The sequence below is a fragment of the Triplophysa rosa genome, linkage group LG18 (genome assembly GCF_024868665.1).
Source record: "Triplophysa rosa linkage group LG18, Trosa_1v2, whole genome shotgun sequence".
Lineage (NCBI taxonomy): Eukaryota > Metazoa > Chordata > Actinopteri > Cypriniformes > Nemacheilidae > Triplophysa > Triplophysa rosa.
Window position 1 is genome coordinate 1,879,722 of NC_079907.1, and position 11,779 is coordinate 1,891,500.

Here is an 11,779-nt window from a genome sequence, read left to right on the forward strand (position 1 = left end):
TCTCTCTCTCTCTCTCTCTCTCTCTCTCTCTCTCTCTCTCTCTCTCTCTCTCTCTCTCTCTCTCTCTCTCTCTCTCTCTCTCATCTCTCTCTCTCCCTTTCTATCTCCCTCTCTCTCTCCCTCTCTATCTCCTTCAGAAAAGAAATTCCCCGTGGTGATAACAACCCTTATTAAACCCTCTGTCTCTCTTCTAGTGTCTGGACTCTCTGCAGGACGCTGAACTCACAATTTGTCTGAATTCAGCTCCGCAGCATCACTTGCATATAATTAAGCAATAAGATACAAGAAAGATACAAGAGGTCATACTGTATTGGGGATATCATGATTATGTTCACAATATAGCACATGTGTGAGTAGGTTATTGCAGATGTCTTTAAATCTCAGTTAGCTATTTCTTCTAGACATCAATGAGATTCAATGAAGAACAAACGGAAACTTGTGCTTACGTCTCATCTGCGTCTCAGATATTTCTCCTTAGAAAAAAGTCTGAAATCTAAGTAATGTCTCCATTAGATTTTCAGAAGAGATGTGCTCAGATTTGTTAAGTCTGCAATCAAAAGTCAATATTATTAAAGTTCTCCGTTTTTTAATCTCTGGATATATTTTGAAGAGAAACACTCTGCGTTCGTTGTTGACAGCCGTTTTATTGACATGACGTTTCGGAGACATTGCAGTGCATTGCATCAGTTGAATCTGATCCTCAATGGACTTCACTTCTTCAGCTTCCAGATTTACTCTGCGTTCACACCATCACGTCTGGAGACAACAGCATTTGTGCTTTTCTTACGTTGTTTAGTGATCGACTCTGAATCGTGAGAAAAGAGAAACTGTGGGTTTGTTATTGGTGTGTGATATGATACGGCCTTCAGTGTGACTTGCAGTTGTTTTATATGTCTGTCAGGACAGAAGTTGAATGTAGAAGAGAAAGTGATTCTTCAGACTGGAGTGAAACCCTGCAGGGCGATCGCAGAGACTTCACTAAATCACCCCTGAAGAGAATGTCTCATTCTGAGAGTAGAAATGCATTGTGGGTAGTCGAAATGGATCAGGAGTTCGTTTTTTGCAGTGTTGTTAACGCATCTTTCTTCTGTCTCTATTCCGCTGTGTAATGCTCATCTTTCACAATCCAGTCATTCCTGATGTTTTATCATTTGGGAATATGTCCGATTATGGATAATGTGGGGGGAACAGTCTTTAACGTTGACTTGAACAGTATGTTTTGGTTTGTCAATGCTGTGAAATCTTTAAGAATTTGCCATCTGTGTGTGTCATGTAGATCCCATACCTGGCTGAAGGAGTTCGTATTCACGGTGAAAAGGTGACTGAAGCCCTGCGACCATTTCACGCTCGTTTGGAGGCGTGTTTCAAACAACTGAAGGAGAAGGTGGAGAGGCAGTATGGCGTCAAAACACTAGTGAGTCTAAAGTCTTCAGGAAAGTCCTACGACCTGTGGTTATTGTGAATGCTTTTGACAGTAATGCCTCTCTTTAATGAACATACTGTAGTACTTTTTCAAAAGAAATAAAAACAATACATCAATTAACACACTTAAATGAATTAAAACCGAAAGACAAAAAAAACTTAAACTGACAGTAAGAACAAGTATAAAATTAAATTCACATTTTGATTCACATGTAAATAATCCTTCACCTAAAGTAACACGTGGCTCTGGAACCATCTAGCTGTCAAAAAAACCTTAACACACAAATGCGGTGTGTTTTTCATTAACCAAATGAGTTGTCAAACCAACTGTATGCCAGTGGACAAATACTGAATATTTCTACTTGAGTACTTGCATTTGGCAAAACTAAATAAGACTTTGAAATAGTACAAAAACACATGCCTTCTTGATCTTTTGCTTCGTGTTGTTATAAAAAGTTATAAAAATAGCGTCTTGTTTACATTATAGTGTTTTTGATTCGGTCCTCAAGGGGGCCCCTGGTGGTGCAGGGGCCCTATGCAACTTGCATAGTTTGCATATAGGAAGGATCGGCTCTGTCTATGGGGTTCAGTGTTGTTTGGTTACCAACATTCTTTAAAATCTTTTCTTTTGCGTTCTGAAGAAAACAAAAAATGACATGAGGGGGAATGAATGATGACAGAATTTTTCATTTCTGTGAAATGAAAAATCATTTTCAAATGAAATTTTCATTTCATTTTTCATCTTTTAATTGAAACAGTTCTGTATTTCAGCTCTTGTTTTTATGTTTTGGGACATTGCATCTTTCTTAAAATTTCTATAGTAGTATTAGACCTCTTGACAAACCAGAAGAAGCCGTCCTGTGACTCTCCTCAAGAACGGACGTGACAGGAGGATGCTGGGGTTCTGAAGAGCAACAAGAGAGATACAAAAGACCGGAAGACACAGAGAGAGAGAGAGAGAGAGAGAGAGAGAGAGAGAGAGAGAGAGAGAGATGAATAGTGTCTGTAGGTGGCAGGTATTGATCATCACTCCACTCAGAATTAGCCGTCACTTTGGTTGCCGTAGCGATGGCTCCTATAGAGCGCATTAGAGAATGAAAACGTGATGAACGCTAAATATCGTTTCAAAGACAACACCAGAGCGTGCGTGACCGAGAGCGGCGGGAGCAGATAAGTGTGAGAATCACACAGCGGACGTTTGGAAAGATGTGGAAACAAAGACTTTATTAATGCAGCCAGAACTCTCACGCCACCAGTTTGGCCTTTCAGCAGCGGGATTCCAGCGTCTTCTCTCGTTCTGTTGTTTTTCTCTCTGTTTGTGAGTCAGGTCTGAAGTTTTTTCAGATTGACAGATTTTTCTTTGGCATTACAGTCAATTATGACAGAACAGAACTTCACCTTCAGGGGTTTTTAAAGTCGAGCTCGAACATAAATGTACAAACTCTGCGTTTGTGTTTTTCAGCCTTCTATGTCGGACGAGAGGCGTGGCAGTCGGCCGAGGTCCATGGTTCGCTCTTTCACCATGCCATCGTCTCAGAGACCTCTGTCTGTCGCGTCTGTGACCTCCATATCATCAGACAACCCCCCCTCCAGACCGGGATCAGACGGGTACACACACACACACACACACTTCAGATCTTCCAAATGTAGTTCTATGAGTTTCAGATTTAGTTTTGGAAATAACCTCTGCTAACTAGGCTAAACTGTTGAACATGATGTATGATATTAATAATATTATTGCAGTTGGAGTAACAGTGTCTCTGTGGGAGTATAATGCAACACTTCAATAACTTCATCATTTCCATGTCGTCTCGCTGTGGGCGGCCCGTTCTCATCCGAGCATATACGCCCATAACGCACTTCAGCGTGTTAAAGAATTTACTACACTCCAGGACCTGCCGTGTCTCTGGACACATCGTTTCATCACACTCAGAATGAAAAATATTAGTTAAGCTCTTATTAGTAAAGCTCTTATTAAGTCCCATCCGTTCAGAGACAATCCGATGAAATAATGAGGGCATGTGTGACCCTGGACCACAAAACCAGTCATAAGGGTCAATTTGTTAAAATTGAGATTTATGCATCCTAAATGAATAATGTACTAATAAGCACTGAATAAATAAGCTTTCCGTTGATGTATGATTTGAAAATCTGGAATCTGAGTATGCAAAAAAATTAAAATATGCCAACTAATAAAATATTCTTTCATCTTTTACTCACCCTCATGTCATTGCAAACCTGTATGGCTTTCTTCTGCAAGAAGACATTTGGTAACCAAACAACACTGAACCCCATTGACTTCCATCGTGTGAACACAAAACCCCCGAGACATTTCTCAAAATACCTACTGTCGTGTTCCTCTGAAGAAAGAGTCACATACAGATTTTTGAATGACATGAGGGTGGATTAAAGTATGACAGAATTTTTGTATTTTGGGGTGAACTGTTCCTTTAAGAACTTTATGTCTAACCTTTATTTGCTGTCACACATGGAACGCTGTTCACCCGGGAGCTTGGTGCCGGTCTTAAAGATTCATTAGTGTATCCGCTGGTGTTTAAATGTGAAGGGTTTCATTCATTTGATGAGTTAATCCATCTCATTAAAGCTCTTAGAGTCGCCTCTGGGCCGCACAGATTCTGAGTACCAAATTCAGCTTCATTTTCTCTCGCTCCTCTTTACAAAAGTGCCTACGAGGTTCATTATCGGTCAGGTCAGCAGATTCCAGAGGACGCACACACTTTAATGCTGGGGTTTCGCTGTAACTGTGTTTGTGCGGATGATGTACGATTCTCACCCCGCATCGCTGCATTTTAGGAAAAGGGTTTGTAGCTTTGAATCTGAAATCCAGTAATGATGACACACTATTTATTTCCCAGTTCAGACAGTCGTACGCAAACACTTTTTGAAATGCTTGCACGTTTTGAAAATATAATGTAGCGTCGGACCTTTCGATATGGAGTGCGTGGATGAATATGTGATGAAGTATGAACTGCATCATTGATTAGATGATGCAGTTGCCATGACTACGGAGACTGCATGCCGGAAACGCGATGCTCGGGTTTAAAGTTGAAGCTAAATGTCAAATGAGTGTAAATATTTGCACAGGACCTTTAGAAGAGTCCTGTCTCTGATATTGAAGAGAAGGTTCAATTTTCTCTGGTGTTATTTCTCTCCGCTAGTTTCGCGCTGGAGCCTTTACTACCCAAGAAGCTGCACAGCAAGTCTCAGGACAAGCTGGATCGAGACGAGCCGGAGAAAGAGAGGAAAGACAAGAAGAAGGAGAAGAGGAACAGTAAACATCAGGAGGTGTTTGATAAAGAGCTGAAGACGGCCGATGTGACCCTACAGCCCAGTGAAGCCGTTATACTGTCAGAAACAGTGAGTTCTCCCAAACGTCAAATATCACCAGATATTAAAACGACCCGAAGGAATCAATCAAATCTACATGATTCATAGTGTTGCTCTGCTCTCCGAGAGAAATAACGATCATCTAAGATAGAATCAATTCACGAGATATCGCTCTCATGGCAAGTCAAACTCTTTCTCGTATGTTGGTTTACGAAAAATCCAAAAGATGTATTCGTCAATCTGGTCTGAATCTGTTTTGGAAACGTTTCCCTCTCAATGGTTCCATCAATGAAAAAGAGCCACAGGTGTAAATCCGGTCATCTCATTCGATCTTCTTCAAGCTCTTTGAACAGGAACAGACGAGATGAATCGGTTGTAGCGAACAGATAATAGATGTTCAGAAGGCTTTAATGAGAATATAAATGACCGCGCTTGACTTCATTGACTCGCGTTGTATTGTGAGGAATGAATGTAACCTCGAGGTCCCGATCAACGCACATAATTATGTTTTATCATGTATTATACAGACCCTCACGCTTGCCACAGGCCGCTGACCTCCTCCATTCACAAAACCTGAGTTACTGCAGATTTCTCTGTCAGAGCGTGATTCCCATTTGACTTCATGCAGCCATCTTGTTTAGGCTACTGTTCTTATCAGCCTCATCTGATGTTTTACAAATGTTTGTTCAATGTTAATTCATGTGTGATTCTGAACTGCAGCACGTGGACAAAGTGTTGGGAAAGTTTCTCAAAAGGTCAAGTTAACCACTAGTACTTTCTCTACACGGTGAAGTTTTACTGTAGAAACACCGATCATAAGTTAATCCCTTATTGTAAATAGGCAGTAAGAAAAAACCATCATTCCGTGTTTGAAGTACATCCCACAGGTTTTATATTAATGATGCTCTTTTACAACAGAAATCATTTATAAGCATAATAAATGATGTATTCAATTATGCATTAGGCAAACCTGTATGTGGATGTAAATGGACCTGAACATTTGAGTTTTGTTATTCATGAACACTACCTCAGCAGTATTTTTGTGCATATTCGCTGTGTGTGTGCGTGCGTGTGTGTGTGTGTGTCTGAAGTTCTGTTGTAACCGTTGTCATCATCTGATGTTCCTCATTAACCCCCACACAACTCACATAATCCTTCTATAAAAAAATGGTTAAATCTCATTTAAAAGTAATAGTTTTAGCCATTATTCATATTGTGCTAGCTATTATTTTGCCTGTTTTAGAATTGCATTGCGTGTGCTATACATGCAGTTCTGTTTGTATAACACAGAGTCCTAGTTTTCTAATTCAGTCGCCTTCCGTTCGGTTAGGATGTGTATTTAGTTAGGAGGACATGATCATTTTCTGTCCATCTTCTCCTCAGATCAGCCCGTTGAGACCCCAGAGACCGAAGAGTCAGGTGATCAATCTGCTGGGGGAGAAGCGGCTCTCTGTGTCGCCTGGAGCCCCCGCTGTCCCTCCTCCCATCACCCCTCGGGCCAAACTACAGTTCAGCTTACTGTCTGGATCCAGTACGTGTGACACTGATGTCTCAACTATTCTCCTGAAATTAAACCTGATTGAACTTGTTTGGCCAAAGCAAGCTATTATAGATGTAGAAATATTAGTTAACCTTTAAGTGGAAAGAAAATATTCTGAAAGATGTGAGCTGGTTTTGCATAGAAGGGTCTTTTTGCAGTTTAAAGTGATAGTTCATCCAGAAATAAAACTGATTTCATTATTTGCTCACCCTCTTGTCGTTTCAAAACTGTTATGACTTTCTTTTTTCCACAGAACACAAAAGAAGATATTTTGAAGAATGTCGTGAACTGGACCCTAGTTGCATTGGTTTTTTTGTCCATACAATAGAAGTGAATGGGGTCCAGTGCTGTTCAGTTACCAACTTTCTTCAAAATATCTTCTTTTGTGTTCTGCAGAAGAAAGTCATAAAGGTTTGAAGTGTGAAGAAATGTTGACAGAATTTTTATTTTTGGGTGAACTGTCGCTTTAAAATAAGTGGGTTTTTTGTGTCAGCAACTAAATTATGATGAACTATAATGAATTGCTGATAATAATTTATGTATATTTCATATTAATGCTTCATTTTCATTGTGATATAATCTGCTGCAGAGCTTTTACATCGTCTCACAGATTTGAGCTTCTTTTATTTCCAATGACTTGCAGAAACACATTTTAGATTTTGTTGTGAAGAAATCCTTCACATAGTCAAGTGTATTTTTAATGAATAATGCAGTGGTTCTCAACCTTTTCATGGTCGCGCCCCCCTGTAAACTCATTTTAAGAACTGGCGCCCCCCCCATACTGTACATTGAGGATAGATAAGATAATGTGTAAAATATCTTAGATATATAAACTATATATAAAGAAGCAAAAGATACCTGTATATGACAGATTAATGGAACAACCCTGCTGATAAAACATTAGAAACCATCACAGAAATGAATGGTTTCCATTAAAATACCTTTGTGAACCATTAGCTTTTTGCATTAAAACCATTACAAAATTGTGTTTTGGGCATTATTCCAAAAGGATTAATCTGCCAGTTCACGTGAACCGTGCGCGTTTCATGATTTTAACACGAGCGAGTTTATTCGCAGTTTATAATACAGACGCGGTGTCATTTGCCTGTCAATAGCGTGTTATATCTTTAATAACTTTCAACAGCTTTAAACAGCCGTCCAAGGTCAGAAATACATGAAAAGGCACTTTATTTACACGCCACGCGCACTCTGAACTCATCGGGAGAGAGAGAGACTTGCGCTAAAATGACAGTCTGAAAGACAAACTTACTTATATAACATACATACTTAACATCTCACCGGCCGTTTCTGCTTCGTTCAAACAGCGTTTAGCAAACTTTATTGTGATGACACATAAAGGTATCGCTGTGATGTGAAGCAGGGAATTATGGGAGACTGCAGAGGTTCTCAGTGAGTCTCTTCTGAAGATCTCCCGTGGGTCCGGCTCTCTGTCTGAATTCAGCATTTGCACTACATGTCATCATCTCTGGTCTCTCTCTCTCTCTCTCTCTCTCTCTCTCTCTCTCTCTCTCTGAGAGAGAAGCAGAGAGTGAGTGAGAGAGAGAGAGAGAGAGTGAGAGAGAGAGAGAGAGAGAGAGAGAGAGAGAGAGAGAGAGAGAGAGAGAGAGAGAGAGAGAGAGAGAGAGAGAGAGAGAGAGAGAGAGAGAGAGAGAGAGAGAGAGAGAGAGAGAGAGAGAGAGAGAGAGAGAGAGAGAGGGAGAGAGAGAGAGAGAGAGAGAGAGAGAGGAAGAGAGAGAGAGAGAGAGAGAGAGAGAGAGAGAGAGAGAGAGAGAGAGAGAGAGAGAGAGAGAGGAGGAGAGAGAGAGAGAGAGAGAGAGAGAGAGAGAGAGAGAGAGAGAGAGAGAGAGAGAGAGAGGAGAGAGAGAGAGAGAGAGAGAGAGAGAGAGAGAGAGAGAGAGAGAGAGAGAGAGAGAGAGAGAGAGAGACAGAGAGAGAGAGAGAGAGAGAGAGAGAGAGAGAGAGAGAGAGAGAGAGAGAGAGAGAGAGAGAGAGAGAGAGAGAGAGAGAGAGAGAGAGAGAGAGAGAGAGAGAGAGAGAGAGAGAGAGAGAGAGAGAGAGAGAGAGAGAGAGAGAGGAGAGAGAGAGAGAGAGAGAGAGAGAGAGAGAGAGAGAGAGAGAGAGAGAGAGAGAGAGAGAGAGAGAGAGAGAGAGAGAGAGAGAGAGAGAGAGAGAGAGAGAGAGAGAGGGAGAGAGAGAGAGAGAGAGAGAGAGAGAGAGAGAGAGAGAGAGAGAGAGAGAGAGAGAGAGAGAGAGAGAGAGAGAGAGAGAGAGAGAGAGAGAGAGCGAGAGAGAGAGAGAGCGAGAGAGAGAGAGAGAGAGAGAGAGAGAGAGAGAGAGAGAGAGAGAGAGAGAGAGAGAGAGAGAGAGAGAGAGAGAGAGAGAGAGAGAGAGAGAGAGAGAGAGAGAGAGAGAGAGAGAGAGAGAGAGCGAGAGAGAGAGAGAGAGAGAGAGCGAGAGAGAGAGAGAGAGCGAGCGAGAGAGAGCGAGAGAGAGAGAGCNTCTCTCTCTCTCTCTCTCTCTCTCTCTCTCTCACTCTCTCTCACTCTCACTCTCTTTTTGGGCTAATTGATTTGGTTGTGTATTGGTTGTATGCAGATCTTGAGCTGAACGGGACGGGTTATGGGGAAACTCCGCCTCCACTTCCTGTCAAAAGCAGCATGGGTGACTATGGAAACCTAATGGACAATTCAGACCTGGCTAGTCCAACTACCCCCCCTCCACCACCACCTCACCAACGGGTATGACCATGTAACCATGTTTGAATATTTTTATGAATATGTTCGTTGTTTGCTCCTTATTATTATTTTTTTAAATAAACTATTAATGACATTAAATCATTTTTGCATCTCTTAAAGGGATAGCGCACCCAGAAATAAAAATGATGTCATCATTTATTCAATTTTATGTGGTTGTAAACCTGTATATGACTCTTTTTCAGTGGAACACAAAAGAAGATATTTTGAGAAATGTCTCCGTGGTTGTGTGTTCATACAATGGAAGTCAATGTTGTGATTTGGTTTTCAACACTCTTCAAAATATCTTCTTTTGTGTTCTGCAGAAGAAAGAAAGTCCCACAGGTTTGACACATTTTTGGCTAGACTGTCCCTTTAAGAAAATGTAAAACTCACCGGTGGATGTGAATGACTTCACTATAATGGCTTCATAGATTAGAGCATTTGAGTCTTCTCTTGTTCCAGCTCCTTCCTCCCCCCTTACCCAGCAAGACCCCTCCTCCTCCCCCTCCAAAGACCACACGGAAGCAGACCTCCATCGACTCGGGAATCGTCCAGTAAGCGAGAAGACAATATCACCAAATAGAGACAGTCGCGTCTCCCCTTCCAATGATTTGACATCAGCATGAAGACGATCTCATCCCGGCTCGTCTCTGTGTTCAGAGGAGTCCGCTCAGTCCACTGCTGACTCAAAGCCTCTGTGATGTAAACTGCAGAATGTTGTTTTATCTCACATTACTTCAGGTGTCAGCAAACATCCGAATCTTTGCAGACACGAGCAAATACAGATGCACTGTGGCTCGAGTCTGGGAATTCCGGGTCATTTGGGCAGATGTTAAAGCTAAACTCCACCTGAGAGACAGACAGTCGAGCAGGAACGTGAAATCGCGAGAAATCTCTTTTTCGCGCATTGTCACCAACACAAACCACTTGGTGTATCTGAGGGGTTTGTTACATAATCAATGTTTTTTACTTTTATCCTCAATATATATACACATTTATGTACAGAGGTTTGTATATATGATTTTATTTTATTTTTCGAAAGCCATTTTTAATCCTTTTTTGTATTCGATGTGCACAAACATAATTGGCATTTTTATCCAAAAAGGACGTATTGATTTTAATATGAGAGCGACAGTAAAGTTATTTTTAATGCATCTTTTATTCATTTCATTGTTTTTTCTTGTCATATGGTGAAAGCAAATGTCATGATGTATAAAACACATAATAGCAACACCATGTGTATCAATAACATTGACTGCTCCAAACTCGCTACTGACTTCTGAATAAACTCAAAATCTATGTATTTGTACACTAACTGTCTGGTTAATATAAAATCTTCTACGGTGTAGTTATTTTGCCCTCGGAAGTTCTTCTGATGTTCAATGTCAGGAGGTTACAAAGCTTGAGGTAAGCTTCTCTTAATCTTTTACTTTTACTCATTGCATTGGACTCTCAAAAGTACTATTTCTCTCGGGCTTAAAACGATCTCCGGAGCGTATTAAATCACATTTTTTACAATGAAGTATTAGTGTATAATAAATTGCCTTTTCTCATTTGTAAGTCAATTTAGATAAAAGCATCTTCTAAATGGAGTGTAATGTAAATGTCATTTATAGAACACATCACAGTTCCCTCCAGGAATCTCAGGTGAACGACACTGTTACAAACATAATGTCTGAGTTCACATGCGTCCACTGAAAAAACCTGGGATTGTCTTGAATGTGATGCAAAACATTTGATCTCAAAACGAGATCTGATTCACACTCCAGAGTGTCAGCTCCACAGATGCTCTTGTGTTGAGATAAAAAATACGGTCATTTACTGTAATTCAGAGACAACTGAAAATCGTTTTATTGATTTAACTGAAGTCCTTCAGACCTTTTGTTTGACACAGTCACTGTATCACTGGTTGACGTGTTTGCGTTGCAAAAAATAGATTTATATGACTATCATGATTCATTCATAAATACTTTTGAGGCACTTACCTTGGGAATTGGAGTAAATGTGCTTTGAGAGCGACTTTTATTTGTTGGAGGTCATGTTGTTGCGGTCCGTGGCATTGAATGATGATAAATGAAATACTTGAAGATCTTAAGCTTAAATCTTTTCAAGCTTACACAACAGATGACAGACATAGCCTGATGAAATTAAACTCTATAACTTGAGAAAGATGTGATATGCATGCATTCTGATTTATGAAAACATAACAGGATCGTCACTCATATTTATTAGCCTATGTGTTTGGAGATCTTATAAAAGAAGACTTTAAAGTACATAATCCATTCAACCGTATTAAGGTTTGGTGGTATTATGATTTCCATCTTTAAAGTGTGTGTACATTTTTACTACCTTATGTAATGTGTCAACACGTGTAAAGGAACATGCTGATGAATGACATGGACAGGAGTTGTACAGACAGGTTTGGTGTTACGGCGTCTCTGAGAACAGAAGTCATTAGCAGGAACGTCCCAAAGCAACAGAGCCACATCATGACATTAATACCCTGACTGAGCCGAACGCTTTCCCACGATACACTGGGGTATCACCGTCTAACCTGATTTAATCTCATTCAACATTTACTTTGGCCTACAAAGAAACTTCATATTCTAGAATTATATATAAATCACAAGACTGACCATTTTAACACTCCAAAAATGGTTTTTTTTCCAGCCCATGGTTGTCAAATATGTGTTTATTTAACCCAACGACTGGG

The 11,779-nt window shown here is 40.4% G+C and overlaps 1 protein-coding gene across 2 annotated transcripts in view; it reads left to right on the top strand.

Moving 5' to 3' along the window:
* Positions 1 to 10,405, top strand: part of dock1 (dedicator of cytokinesis 1) — a 187,637-nt gene extending 177,232 nt beyond the window's left edge. For both annotated transcript variants that reach the window (XM_057359090.1, XM_057359091.1), the window contains exons 47-52: positions 1,277 to 1,414; positions 2,885 to 3,030; positions 4,602 to 4,800; positions 6,154 to 6,301; positions 8,927 to 9,069; positions 9,529 to 10,405. In XM_057359090.1, coding sequence (XP_057215073.1) covers positions 1,277 to 1,414; positions 2,885 to 3,030; positions 4,602 to 4,800; positions 6,154 to 6,301; positions 8,927 to 9,069; positions 9,529 to 9,624 — 870 coding nt within the window. In that variant the 3' untranslated portion in view covers positions 9,625 to 10,405. The remainder of the gene's footprint in view (positions 1 to 1,276; positions 1,415 to 2,884; positions 3,031 to 4,601; positions 4,801 to 6,153; positions 6,302 to 8,926; positions 9,070 to 9,528) is intronic.
* The last annotated feature ends 1,374 nt before the right edge of the window (positions 10,406 to 11,779 follow it).